We start from the raw sequence: 15,420 nt of genomic DNA, 5'->3' as shown, positions 1-15,420 counted from the left end.
GTTGTTTGATTTCTCAATTTTGATTTCATAATTTTCGGGTTTATTTATTGAATTCGGGTTTTGAGTTTGATTGATTGTTAGATGTTGTGGTTGATATGAGCGTGTAGATCGTGAAAATTAGAATCGAACGGCATCGGTTTTGAGTGATTTGGTTCAAGATTTGTGCTCACCGGATTTTGAACGCCGCCGCCGTGTTCTTGAACTTTCCGGCCATATTCTCCACGAAACAACGATGAAGAAGGAAGAGGAGATGTTCCTGTGGTGTTGTTGGTTAAAAACGGGGTGAAAGCAGTCCGGAATCGTGTTGTTTCGTTGTCGTATCGTCTTACCGGAGTCTCGCCGGGAACCGCCACCGTCACCGCGGAATTTAGTTTATCGTCTGGTGGATCTGATGGCGGTGGCTGTTCTTGGTGAACCAAGGTCGACCCAGTTTCGACCTGGTGTACGACCTGGGTTTGATCCAATAAAACCCAACCTGTTTTCCAGATTTCTGTTTCTGCAATTTTACTATTTAATCATATTTTATTAAATCAAAAATCAGTTTTAATAATTCCAAAAATCAATTAAAAAATTAGTTTTAAAATCTGAAAATATTATTAATAATTTTTTAATTATTTTATTAATTTAGAAATTCGAAATTGATTATTTATTTAATTATTTAGTTTTTTATCTAGTTATTTATTTAATTATCTATTATTTAATAATTAAGTAATTAATTTATAAATGAGATTAAATATATCGAATAATGTGATTAATAATTCGATAGTCGAGTGAACAACGCGAGTAACCCGTATTTATACTAGTAGTAGTTCGATAAGTCAGGTTTATTATTCGAGTGTTGTTTATTTATTCGAGTGGAATTGTGCTAATTATTCGTATCGAATAATTATTTGTAAATAATCGATTTAATCGTGTAATTGGTAATAATTTGTAATTAATTGTAATAATTTGTAATTAATTCTAAAAATTAGGGATTAATTATTTTAAAATAAAATAATTCTTAAATTAATTATTTAAAAATATAATTAAGGTTTAATTAATTGTGATTAATTATTTATAATTGATTTATAATTAATTAAATCTTGTTTATTGTGTAGTAATTAAACCGTTAGTCCGATTTGAGTGAAATGAAGACCCTTAGACTCAGAAAAATGACCCGATTCCATTAAAAAAAATATAAATCATAATTTCTTTCGGAAGTGAGTCGGCTTGTGCTGATTAATTCTTTATAGGCCCTATTAGAGGTAGAATCGAGTCAAATAAATCCCGAAAAATTAGTAATCGAACCAGATAGTGTTAGTTAATGTGAGTTCAAGTCTAGTATCGATTCTAAAAATAATTATGAGTCTAAAATCAATTATGTACCTTATGCTCTATATGCTTTACGTGATTATGTGAACTTTATGTGTTGTATAATTATATATGCGAGTCAGATAGAATCGTATGGGTAGACGATTAGGGCTTCGTGGTATCAATTCGAGATATGCGTATGAGATAAGTTATCTAAACAAATATCTTTCCATGATAGATTCCATATCCTCAAGGCGAATCAAGCAAGAGGTAGAAGGCAGTGAATCGCACGAGGTGAAGTGCATACCAGGCAAGTTTTTCCCCTATTCTAAGTTCAGAATAGTGAAATATATCCCACTTTCCATAACAATTACACCTTGATAATTATTGATTCTTGTTTCTATTTCATTTCGATTCTTAATTTCTCCCAATTTATTGAATCCTCTATTCATATTCTAATTTTGATAACCTTACTTACATATACTCTAATATATCCTGATGTTGGGATACATCAAAAGCATACTGATTGTTCCAGATGCTAAGCTATGGACTGGATGGTTACGATATGGGTCGGGTATTAACCGGACCTTTGATTATAAGGCCATAGTTTCCTGGGTACCCCTTATGTTGGTTGGGTCTATGCAGTTGGGTATAGATCCACACTATATCCTGACTGATCAGCAGGTTATAGTGCATATGTTGGTTCTTGTTTTCAGTCTCGTTCATTTGGCACTCGCCAGTAAGGCAAGTTATTATTCTATACAGAAACAAATGGTTGTTCAAACCAGCGGATCACCATTTCATTTATTCTTTTCTCTTTACACTATATATATTGTTGCAGGCTTGTTGAGCAATTTTGGCTCACCCCCTATTATTGTTATTCACATTATTTTTCAGTTAAGGTAGAGAATGAAACCCATCAGAACCCAAGTAGTCAAGAAACGAGTCAAGCAGCGGGACCCTCTTATACCAAGGGTGTTTGTCCCTATCCCAGAAGAGAGCTTTAAATTGCCAGATCAGGTGTAGCAGGATAAGTAACAGTAATAGTTTGAATAAAAGATGTTTAGTTTAAAATGTTATTAGAATAATGTTTTGTAACAAAGAGAGTTCTTGAGACAGTTGTTTAGTTTGGTTTGTAATAAAGTTGGTTTATCGTTCTTGTTTTTAATCCTTAACCTTAAAAAAGATCCTGAGTAGTAGTAGTTCGGGGTAATTATTTTATTTATATCTTGCTTGTACAGGTTTAGTGAGTAGTTAGTGTTAATAATGCCCCAAATCTATATCCCGGATTTGGAGGGTGTTATTGATGTCATGTCTTGAAGCAGAATGGAGTGCTCGTGACAAAGAACAGATATCTCTGGATGAAGGCCGACAACTTATTTTGGTGGATTCGATGGATGATGATATGAGTCACCAAATTATGGTCTGTGAGAGTGCTAGGAACATGTGGGAGACCATAGAATTGCTTATGGAAGGAACTGAAGATGTCAGGCAGAATCGACTGGATATCCTGACTTCAAAATATGAGGCATTTAAGTCCTTGCCTGAAGAAAGCATAACACAAGTCTTTGAAAGAATTAATAAATTGTTGAATGAATTAGGTATTCATTGCATGACTTATCTTCCGAGAGAAGTTAACAGGAAGTTTATACTGGCCCTACCTCATCATCTAGAGAACAAGGCCTCATTTGTCCGTGAGCGTGTTGACTTTAAAACCATGACAATTAAAAAATTGTATGGTAAACTGAAGACTCATGAAATGGAGCAGGAACAAAGGAAGATCATCTATGGTTGTGGTACAGTTAATAGAAAAAATGATGAAATACTGAAGACAACTACTCTTGTAGCCAGTAGAATCAAAGAGCTTGACATTACTGCTGAAAAGCCTAAGTCTAAAGCTGAAGCGCTCTTTGAAGCAGAGATGGATGATGGAAGCCTCTCTGGTAATCCTAGTGACTACTATATCATTGAGGAGCTGCATGGAATGGAAGACCCTACTATGGCCAACTTAGATGGGATGTTCAGTAACATCATTTATAGAAGGAAGTAAGGCTTTAGGGGTTCTGGAAGCAGCAACCGTGGTCAGAGGTCAAGTTCATCTTCTGGATCAGGTTACAAGATAGGGATGGTTGATGAAAGCAGGTTCAGAGGCTATAATTATGATGAGGTTGGGCACTTTTCCACTGAGTGCAAAAAGTATAAGCAAGCAAAGGATAAAGGAAAATATTATCAGAAGAAGGACTCGGGTGGCTCAAGGAAGTATCCAGTGAAATCTTTCATTATCGAGGGGAAGAGCTGGGATGACACTGAAGATGAAGAAGAACAATATGAAAATCTTGCATTGATGCCAGAATCTTCATCTCATGTAAAATTTCCAACTATTCATGCTTTACCTCCAGATAACTTGTGTGAGAATGAACAATGTGTCACCTTCAGGCAGACTGTCCTAGTGTATAGAAATGTTGTTTCTCAGCATTATCTTCAGGTCCAATGTAATACAAAGGAATGCATTGAACAAAATGATGTTGTAAAATAAGTGTATAGAAATGTTAGTACTACACAAAGATGAACTATGCTTGATGTCGAAGACCTTAAAGTAGAACTAAAGAAAGTTAAAGATGAAAATGGTAATTTAGTTCTAGATAGGGTCAGTGTGGAGAATCTTAAGATTACCAAGCACCTTGAGACGGAGGAAGAGCTTAAGAACAACAATACAGAATTGGAAATTAAATTGAATGCTTTTATTGATTCTGCAAATCTTGATAAGATGATCATAGCTGATCAAGTAGTAGATGGAAAGGTTGGGATAGGTCTAGACTACGATGAATTTAGAAAAGCTTCTAATAAATGAGTAGTTGAAACTGACCAGGTAGAGAAAGTTGTTAATCTCCCTGATACACCTCATGTTCTTAAGGAAACTAAGAAGCCTCTGTTTAAGAAAGCTTTTGTTGAGCCCTTTGATGAAGATAATATTTATATTCATCATGAGATGCTTATTGAGGATCTCGAGCTCTCAAGGAGACAAAAGGAAATGAAACCTATGTATGTTGCTAGTGACACTGAATTATCTTTTGTTGAACTAGGTTTTACTTCCAAGACTAAGAAGAATAGAAACAGAAATGGCAGGATAGGAACTAATGGCCCTAGGAAGTTATGTAATAAATGTGGTTGTGTTGGTCACCTTACTCATACTTGTAGAGAGGTTAAAGTTGAAAATGCTAAGAATGCTTATATGCATAACATGCCTAACATGGCTAAAGTTTCTAAGTGTGATAAATCTGTTTACATGCCATGTGTTATATTTTATGAACACTTATCTTGACTCCACACACTTATATAATACATCTCATGATCATGATAAGAATGCTGGTAAGAACACTAGTAGGTCAAAGATTGTAAGCCCTCCTAAAGCTATGAAAGTGACACCTGTCACCAAGCCCAAGAGCAAGTCTGTTAGTGCTTCTGAAAGTGACAAGAAAACTATTAGATATAATTGATGATATCAGCAGAAACTATCAGAAGTTCATATCAGGGCTTATATCAGCATTTACTGAAGAGTGACATCATCCTTACTTGATGACCAGCAGATGATGTCGTCAGGATTTGTCACTTCAGTAGATATTCAATATGGAAAAGGAAAGTAGGAATTTAAGGCGGTGAAGGACTTTATCTCAGAAGCAATCATACATGGATAAGTTTCCTTATTGTAATAGAATAAGATTCCTTATTTGATTGTGTAGATGTGCTCTATATAAAGCATAAATTAGGTCCATGCTATATGCATTGATAACATTGTTATATCATTCACAAAACCTAGAATCTCTCAAGGATAATTGTCCATCCTTTCTAGAGAGTACGTTTGTAATCAGTTTTTATCTGTTAATATAAAAACTGTTGATTATGTTGAAGCTTTGTCATATTTATTACATAAACTGTATTCACCCCCCTCTACAGTTGATTATGGGCCTAACAATTGGTATCAGAGCTTGTTGTTAACATACAAACAGTTTAAGATGTGAAAATCAATCTACAATGTCAGAAAAAGAAGTAGAACTACATAATCCAAAATCACCAACTCCAGCCACATCATAGATTAGCAGCAACATGAGTAGGTATAAACCAGCCAATGTGCCAATCCTGAAGATACATGAATATCCATGCTGGAAAGTCAGGATGGCCATGTGTTTGGAAGCCATAGATCCTGAATATCTAAGCAGGATTTATGATGGTCCTCATAAACCAATGAAGGTAGTTTTTTATGTTGCAGGAGAACCAGAAAAGATGGTTGACAAAGACATGAAGGACTACACTCCTGAAGATCTTTCATCAATTATGAAGGATGCTAAGGTCAGACACATCTTGCACAATATTCTTGATAGTGTTATGTCCAATAAGGTTATTGGATGTAAGACAACACAAGAGATATGGAATGCTTTATAGGTAAAGTGTCAAGGTAAAACTGCTATCAAGAAGAATAGGAGGACAATACTTACTTAAGAATATGAGCACTTTGACTCAAGAGACAATGAGTCCTTAATTGAGATCTATGACAGATTTCAGAAGCTTCTGAATGACTTATCTATTGACAAGGAGTATGATTTGGAGGACTTAAACTTGAAGTACTTACTTGCTCTCCCTGAAAAGTGGGAAGGTCACATCAATAAGGGATAACTATGAACTTAATGACACACCTCTAGATGAGATCTATGGAATACTGAAAACTAATGAACTAGATATGTATCAAAGAAGCAAGAGGAAATGATTTAAATCTAAAACAGTAGCACTCAAAGTTGAGGATAAGACAAAAGAGAAAGCTACGAGAAAAAGCTACTCCAAAGGTAAAGCTATAATTGCAAAGTCAAATACTAAATCATCAAACTCTGATGATGACTCAAATATTGATAATAAATCAGATATTGATAGTGATCATGACAACAATGAAGACATGGATCAAATGGCTGTACTATTGGTTAAAGGCTTCAAGAAGATGGTCTACAAGAACTTTAAGAAAGAGAGAAGATTTTCCAGAAAAGGATCTAGTTCATCAAACTCTGATAAGAGGAACAACAAAAGAAATACTGATTGGAAGGAATCAAGATCTAGAAAACTTGACAAGTTAAAGGAGAGATGTTACAACTATGATGGAATTGGACACTTCGCAGATGACTGTAGGAAACCCAGAGCTGAGAAGAAACAAGCCTTGATCTAAAAGAAGAAAAATAGGGATGATTCATCAGAATCAGATGATGAGGTCAATTATGCTCTCATGGAAAATGCTGATGCTGAGGCTGATAATGCTGAATTAAAGGTACCTCAGACTGTTCTTGCTTTTGATACTGATGATATCTATGAATTAAGATTATTTCTTAAGACTCTGCATGTTAGTTATAGGGATCAAACCTTAGAGAATAATAGAATCAAGAGTGAAAATTCCGAGTTAAAGAAAAGAAATGATCACCTAGAAATTGAGTTGCTTTCCATGCCAGAAATTCAAAAAGAAAGAGATAATGTTGTTTATGTTAAAGAAAAATTGTTAGAAAAACATGCTTGTCTAGAAAAGGAGTTAGCTAAAGAAAGAGAGGTTATTAAACTATGGACTAACTCAGGAAAAACAACAGAGTAAATTTTAGAGAATGGCTGTTGCGGATCAGGATTATGATATGCTGCTAGATCTAATTCTGATAAGAAAATTGAAAAAGAAAATGAGAAAACTAAACTAGTAAATGTAACGACTGAGAAATTACGCTTGTATTATATCTTAATAAAGGTGAATTATGTATTTTAATACGTCATTAAGTGTATAAAGTTATAAAACCCTAGCTGTTATATGCTACGTGTATTCTGTTTGGCATAATGCGTTCTTGGTAATTATCGGGTGTTTAATTGTAAGTCAACTTCTTTTATATCAAAAGTTGTACGGCCTAAACAGTTTTTTAATAGCCGATAATTTATATAAAATCATTAACCATATTTTTCCTAGTATGGCTTATGTCATATCGATATTCTGAACATCCAGTCGTTTTACAAATTTTCTTGTTTCGCGAAATACTACTTTTCTGGGCCCCTTCGGGTGTCAAAAGCCCCACAAAAATCACATTTTTTATTTTTCTAGGATCATGAAATTATTAAGTATTGTTTTTCATTGCATTTTTGTATTATTCATAATTTTTGGGAATTTTTGGCATATATTTTCTATTTATTGAATATTTAAAAATTCAAAATTAATACCCAAAATTATAAAATTTAGGGCCAATTAATTTTATTAGATGTATAATTAGGGCCTTAATTTTAATTAGGGTTATTTTTATTACTACTATAAATAGCTAGTTTATAATTAATTAATTAATTATAAAAAATAATAAATCTTAAAATTCAGTTTGGGGGTGAAGTTCATGTTCTTGAGATTGCCTGAGAATCAAACCGTGATTGTGGGAGATTTACTGAACCTCTGATTGTGGTCGAGTAACCAAATTAATCCTCTCGAAGAGACGGATCTTTTGATATTAACATCATCAACTGAGGTTGGATATTTGTTAAAATTGATTTTTGTGTTCGTGACTTTGATTTCGGTTTTTGAGTTCAAGGAATCGTTTGGTTGTTTTGATGATTCATATAGTTATATCTTGATATGAGGAATGATTTTATGTGCTTATATTGATTATATGACCCCGGATTGTTTTGACCATGTTCTTGTTTTTCGGTTTTTGATTTCATTTTTTTAGAATTTATAGATGTTTGTGATTGATTTTGCTTATAGGAGATGATTGTAGTCGACTAGGGTGTTAATTTGAGTTATAAAATGATCGATTTGGTTGAGAATTGATGAATTTGGGTTCACGCCGGAAAGTTGCGAGGTATAGCCGAATTTTTGGACGATTTGTTGATTCCAGCGGGCTTGTGAGCTGTTGATTCGATGGGTGATTTCCTGAAGACATTTAGATGGATTTAGGATCGAAAACGAGGTCGATTGGTGCGATTTTGGAGGAGATTTGGAGAACGCCGGAAGCTGGAGGAGATTTGGAAAACGCCGGAAGCCGGAAGTTTGCAGAATACTGGGCTTATCCGGCAAGTTCTTCAGCTCCGGTCGTCTTCCCAGGACGCCGACAAGCTGCCCCTCCCCTTTTCCGCCGTTGAATCCAAAAACCCCATCTCCTGTTGCACAAATCTGAATCTGAATAATTTTATTTTATTTTTATTTTATAAATTCAGAAATTAGTTTTATTTATTTAGTAAATCAAATAATTAATGTGATTAATTATTTGATTTATTTTATGAATAAATCTAAACTATTTTCTTATTTTACAAATTCAAAAATATAATTATTTATTTATTTAATTATTACTTATTTGTTTATTATTTATTTAAATTGATTAATTAATTGATAATTAATCAGTTTAATTAAATAACTTGTAATAAATTTTATTTAATTCCAAAAATTAGGAAAAAAATATTTTTAAATCTGATTTTTCCTAGATAATTGTTTAAAAATATATTTGATGTTCAATTATTTTTGAATAATTAATTATATTGAGCAATATTTGATTTATTCTTGTTTATTGCATAATATTTCAACCGTTTATCCGATTTAATCGAAACGAAAGCCCTTAGACTCAGAAAAATGACCAGAATCCATTAAAAATAGATATAAATTTTAATTTCTTTCGAGGGCGAGTCGGCTTACGATATTTATTCATTAATAGACCTTATTATTAATGAATTCGATTATAATAATTCCCAGAAAATTAGAAAACGAGTCAGATATTGTTTGCTAATGTGAATATATATCTGATTTCGATTCTAAAAATATTTGTGAGTCTAAATTAATTATGTGCCTTATGTGCTATGTGATTTATGTGAGTACCTGAGTCCTAAATGCTAGATAATTTATATACGGGTCAGATAGAATCGTATGGATAGGCGATAAGGGTTACGTGGCCTCATACTGAAATACGATTACAATGAGAATCAACTAAATGAATATCTTTCTTGGATAGATACAACACCAACAAGGCGGATCAAGGCAGAGATAGGGAACTGTGAACTACACGAAGTAAATCGTATATCAGGCAAGTTTTTCCCCTATTTTATGTTCAGAATAGTGAATTGCTTCAAATTCCTATGGCAGCTATACACTTATAACTTCTATTAACAAACACTGATACACAATTGTTGTTCCTTTATTAATAATTCATTTCCATTTCTGATTTCTCCTAATTCATGTCATCCTCTATTCATATTCCAATAGTTAATATACATATACATATACTCTGGTATATCCCGATGTTGGGATACATCAAAGCATACCGATTATTTGGGATGCTGATCCATGGACTGGATGGTTACGATATGGGTCGGGTATGAACTGGACCCTTGATTATTAGGCCATAGTGCCTGGGTACCCTATATGTTGGTGGGTCTATACAGTTGGGTATAGATCTGCGCTATACCCTGACTGATCAGCAGGTTATAGTGCATATGTTGGTTTTTGTGTCAAGTTTAATTCATTGGTACTCGCCGATAGTGGCCTTCATTATTCGCTGCAAATATATATGGCTACTCAAACCATCAGATTACCGGTTCTTCACATTCTCTTTATCCTATATATATATATTTTGCAAGTTTGTCGAGCAATTATGGCTTACCCCTTTTATTGTTATTCACCTTGTTTTCAGTTAAGGACGAGAATGAAACCCATCTGTACCCGAGTGGTATAGAAGCGGGTCAGACGGCGGGACCCTCTGGAACCAAGGGTGCTAATTCCAATCTAAGAAGAGAGTTTTGAGATGCCCAAGAAAGTGTAGTGAGGATAAAAGTAGATGTTGTTTGAATAAAATAAACTTAGTTTAAAACTTATGCAGATAACTGGTTCTAATAAAGAAGGCTTGTTAGACTATTAATTTGTGTTGTTTATAATAAAGTTGGTGAGTTGTTCTTGCTTCCATACCTTAACCTTAAAAGATCCTGAGTAGTAATAGAAAGGGGTTATTATATGTTTATATAATTATTATACAGGTTAAATAATATAATTAGTGGCGAGTAATCCCCCAGATCTAGACCCGGGATTTGGAGGGTGTTACAGTTGGTATCAGAGCCAGGTTTTGGTCCCTGAAACAAGAACATTAAGATTAAGATAAGATAGGAAGATCACATAAGATAGGAATAGTAGTATTAGGGTTTTATTAATTTTTAGATTAGGAGTTTATAAGTTCTAAGAATGGGGGATGACCTTTTTCTTGTGTTATGGTTATTTTGTCAGATGGCTTCATCATCGACTGAGAGGACCGTGTCCGGACCAGCAATACCAATAGTGTATATGCCTCCAGCAGCACCTATGGATCCACCAGTTACTGAGGTACCTGATTCTAGAGACTATTTCCCATATTTTAAGACAGAGATACCTCTATTACCACCTCTCGAGTTTCTGATGTTTGAGATACATGACCTGATTGATTTTCCACAATTGGATGAGCTAGAGATACCATATCAGCAACCAGAGCCAGATATACCATTTCAGCAGCCAGGGCCATAGATATCATTGCAGCAGCCAGATGTACATCCAGATCCTCAGCTGATCGAGCCTTAGATACCACCGGTGTTATTTCCAGCTCATTTAGCTATGTATGCTCCAGTGTTAGGGATTTACCAGTTTCCACCTGCTGAGTTCATGGATGAGCAGGTCATTGATTAGCCTGTGCCTTTACCTTCCCGGGGATCGCAGACAAATCTTAGAGAGTCGCAGACAGTGTCGTATCATGAATATGCGAGGATGAGAGAGAATATGCAGATGTGGAGAGCTCATTGCAGTGAGATCCTTGGATTGTTTGATAGACGGGAGTATGACCCCGTAACAGCTTTACAACCAGATTATGTGCTGAGAGAGAGAGACTCAGGCAGGTTTATCGGGCGGCTTTGCAGGAGTTAGGAGAGCTGAGCCAGGAGGATATTCATACAGACGCAGTGTACTACCAAGCCATGAGATTGATGGAGACAGTTTTAGATTCGATCTGATAAGAGATAGACCGTGTACCACCAGGCTTCTGAGATTAGCCAGTCAGACATATATGTTGTATCATATGTGATATATATATAGAGGCAGTTATAGTTGTATCGAGACTAGATACGTGGATAGTACTCCTTTTTAGCCTGTACCAGTAGTGGTTATGGTAGACCTTTTTGTAGTAAGCATTAACACCTGAGGCTGGTGTTTGTTTTATATGATAAACCTTTTTCAATCTCTTTTCTTTTATTTTCCAGCCTTTACAACATTTATCTTTACTTTACTGTTTTATAATCTTTTCATATTTATAAATTTTGTTTAATTCTAAAAGAAAATTATTTATATACATATAAATGAAGCATTTAAAATGATATGCTTTAGACTATTTGACATTATTTTAAATGATTTGTAAAACTTTTAAATCATTTAAATTTTTTGTTTTAATACAAGTTAAATTGTTTCTTATCTACTCTCAACCGTTTGACAAGATTATTAAGAAAGGAACTATTTATTTTATTATCAGAAAAATAGCACCCAAAAGAAAGGCCACAACTGAGTCATCCAATGATAATATTGAAGGGCAAAATAATAACCACCATATGGATCAAATGATTTACCTGATGCAACAACAAATGGTAATGATGCAGCAACAGATGTAGCCGCAGCAACAGATGCAGCAGCAACAACAGTTCCAGCGGCAGATGTTACAGCAGCCACCTCGTCCTGAGCCACAAGTACCACCAGTTGTACCTGTTGTTACCTTTAACCAGTTCCAGTCGGTAAAGCCTCCAGAATTTAAAGGTACAATGGATCGCACTAAAGCTAGGGCCTGGTTGAAGGAGATAGAGAAAGCGTTCACACTAGTTAAAGTGGAAGCATATCAGAAGATAGATTTTGCTAGATATTTCTTGAAGGGGGAAGCTAATTACTGGTGGGAGTCCAAGAAAACACTAGAAGGCGACAATGTCGTAACTTGGGATAGATTCACCGAGCTTTTTCTGGAAAAGTATATCCCACGCAATATGAAGAACCAGATAGAAATCAAGTTCTTGGAATTAAAGCAAGGGAATATATCAGTAATGAAATATGAAGACAAATTTACTGAATTGGCTAGGTTTATTCTGGAGCAGGTTGATATTGAGGAAAAACGGGCTAAGAGGTTTCAACAGGGATTGAAGCCGTGGATTTATAGCAGAGTGACAGTATTTGAATTGATAACCTACACGGTCATGGTTCAAAATGCAATGATTATTGAGGGGGAAGTGAGGCATCCCAAAAGGAAAAGGGACAAGGAAGTTTTCAGAATCGTTCCACCATGAGGCCGGGATTTCAAGCCTAGACAAATACAAATTTTAGAAGGACAGAACAAGGCAATCAGAGAACGGGTAACCAACTCCAAGTTCCAAATCAACAAAGGGTCATCCGATCACCAATACCCGATTACAGAACATGTGGAAAGAAACATACGGGGGTTTGTAATAAGACGAATGTCACATATTTCAAATGCAAGCAAAAGGGACGCTACTCTAGGGAATTCCCAACAGGGAAGACATAGATTACCTATTTCCAATGCGGAAGAAAGGGATATATTGCTAAAGACTATAGAGGATCAACAATGGCAGCCAATATTCCAAGGGTTTTGGCATTACCTCCACCACCACATCAGAATCAGCCTAGGGCAAGGACCTTTAATATGTCAATTAAAGAAACTGTGCAGAATCTCAATGTGGTTGCAGGTACACTTCCTGTGAATACTGTATATATGAAAGTATTGATTGATTCTAGAGTCACAAGATCTTTTATTTCTGAAGAATTTATTCATAAGTTATATTGTGAAATCCAACAGTTGGGTGAAACGTTAATTATAAAGTTGGCAAATGATGATCAAATTGCCGAAGACCGAGTGTGTCCAGGGTGCGATATCGAAATAGCGGGACATCATTTCTCGATACCTTTCAAGTTAGGAGAATTTGAAGTTATTCTAGGAATCGACTGGTTAGCTAGTAACAATGCCCAGATCGATTGCGCGAATAAGAAAGTGAATCTGCAAATTGAAGAAAATGCAATGGTAACATTTAAAGGCGAGAAACAGAAGCAAATATTCCTAACAATGATACAGACTAAAAGATTGCTATACCAAGGATGTAAAACTTATTTATCCTATATATTGGATACGGAAAAAGAAAGTCCGAAAATCGAAGACAGTTCCGTGGTGTGTGAATTTCCCGATATCTTTCCAGATAAACTTCAAGGACTACCTCCGGATCGAGAAATCTAGCTTACCATCGACTTGGCACAAGGTAATGAACCAGTTTCGAAAGCTCAGTATCGAATGAAATCAGTTGAAATGAAAGAAATGGTAACATAATTGTAAGATTTTTTGGATAGGGGAATAATAAGGCCTAGTGTTTCCCCATGGGGTGCACCAGTATTGTTTGTAAAGAAGAAAGACAGTAATATCTGACTATGTATCGATTACCGTGAGTTAAATAAGTTAACTATCAAGAATAAATATCCTTTGTCACAGATTTATGATTTATTTGATCAACTGAAAGGGGCGGCGTGGTTTTCGAAGATTGAATTAAAATTCGCGTTACCACCAGTTAAAGATTAAAGCTGAAGATATTTCTAAGACTGCTATTCGAACTAGATTCGGACACTACGAATTTCTCGTAATGGCATTTGGACTGACCAATGCACCAGCAACGTTCATGGATTTGATTAATAGAGTGTTCAAAAATTACTTGGATAAATTTATCATTGTATTTATTGATGACATCTTGATCTACTCGAAGACTGAAGAAAATATGCAGAACACCTAAGAATCACTTTGGAAATTTTAAGGAGAGAGCAACTTTATGCAAAGTTTTTTAAATGCGAATTCTGGTTAAAGGAAGTACAATTTTTAGGTCACATAATTAGTTTTGAAGGAATTCAAGTCGATCCAGAAAATATTGAAGCTATTTTCAATTGGGAAAGACCAAAGACCCGGAAGAACGAAAAGTTCTTATGGAATGAAAAAATGTGAAGAAAGTTTTCAAGAATTGAAGAATCGACTAGTAACCGCCCCAATACTTGTGTTACCAGATGATCAAGAAGATTTCGTCATTTACAGCGACACTTCCTATCGAGGACTTGGATGTGTGTTAATGCAACATGGCAACGTAATTGCGTATGCTTCGGGACAACTGAAACCTCATGAACAAAAATATTTGACGCATGACCTAGAGTTAGCCGCCATTGTGTTCGCACTGAAACTTTGGAGACATTATCTTTTAGGAGAGAAATGTGAAATTTATACGGATCATAAAAGTCTGAAATACATTTTTACGCAGAAAGAACTCAATATGAGACAACGACGTTGGTTAGAGCTAATCAAAGACTACGACGTGTCAATCAACTATCATCCAGGTAGAGCAAATGTTGTAGCAGATGCAATAAGTCGAAAAGAAAGGTTGAATACGCTGACAACCTCTGAAGAATTGATCAGAGAGTTTGATAAATTGGAAATTGAAGTTTGTATTCTAGAAAAATCTACTGAAATGAACTATGCGATGACATTCCAGCCAGAACTGTTGGAAAAGATAAGGAGGTGTCAAGACGAAATAATGAATCAGGAAATCAACAATTTGATAGGAGAAGAAATTTCAAGTCAGAAAGATGACAAAGGAATATTACGATTTGCCTCGAGAATCTGGATACCCAATGTACTAGAATTGAAAGAAGAAATTTTCCGAGATGCTCACAATTCAAGATATTCAATGCATCCCGGTAGCACAAAGATGTATATAGATTTAAAGGAAAATTTTGGTGGCCAGATATGATGAAAGAAATAGCTAAATGGGTCAATAAATGTTATACATTCCAATGAGTCAAAGCAGAGCATCAACGTCCAAGCGGATTACTATAACCACTGGATATTCCAGAATGGAAATGGGAACATCTAGCAATGGATTTCATAGTAGGACTTCCAATAACCAGAGCAAACCATGATGCGATTTGGGTTATTATTGACAGATTAACGAAGTCAGCAAATTTTCTCCCAATCAATGAAAGGTTCTCGCTCGATAAGTTAATGTACCTATATCTCAAGGAAATTTTAATGCGACATGGAGTTCTTGTATCCATTGTAT

The 15,420-nt window shown here is 35.0% G+C and overlaps 2 protein-coding genes across 2 annotated transcripts; both read left to right on the top strand.

Moving 5' to 3' along the window:
- Nucleotides 1-11,958: 11,958 nt before the first annotated feature.
- Nucleotides 11,959-12,606, top strand: LOC141660584 (uncharacterized). The gene has a single exon (XM_074467575.1). The coding sequence runs from the start codon at nt 11,959-11,961 to the stop codon at nt 12,604-12,606; it is 648 nt and encodes a 215-aa protein (XP_074323676.1).
- Nucleotides 12,607-12,902: 296 nt separating this feature from the next.
- LOC141660583 (uncharacterized) lies at nt 12,903-13,565 on the top strand. Its single transcript, XM_074467574.1, has 2 exons — nt 12,903-13,043; nt 13,134-13,565. The coding sequence occupies exons 1-2, from the start codon at nt 12,903-12,905 to the stop codon at nt 13,563-13,565; spliced, it is 573 nt and encodes a 190-aa protein (XP_074323675.1).
- Nucleotides 13,566-15,420: the final 1,855 nt, after the last annotated feature.

The sequence above is a fragment of the Apium graveolens genome, chromosome 5 (assembly GCF_009905375.1).
Source record: "Apium graveolens cultivar Ventura chromosome 5, ASM990537v1, whole genome shotgun sequence".
NCBI classification, from domain to species: domain Eukaryota; kingdom Viridiplantae; phylum Streptophyta; class Magnoliopsida; order Apiales; family Apiaceae; genus Apium; species Apium graveolens.
This window is presented reverse-complemented; position numbering and strand designations above follow the sequence as displayed.

Bases quoted from the DNA above. Each gene is read 5' to 3' on its own strand.
- LOC141660584 (XM_074467575.1), top strand. From the start codon at position 11,959: ATGCAGCAGCAACAACAGTTCCAGCGGCAGATGTTACAGCAGCCACCT.
- LOC141660583 (XM_074467574.1), top strand. From the start codon at position 12,903: ATGGCAGCCAATATTCCAAGGGTTTTGGCATTACCTCCACCACCACAT. The intron at 13,044-13,133 runs GTATATATGAAA...GAAATCCAACAG, and splicing joins GTACACTTCCTGTGAATACT to TTGGGTGAAACGTTAATTAT.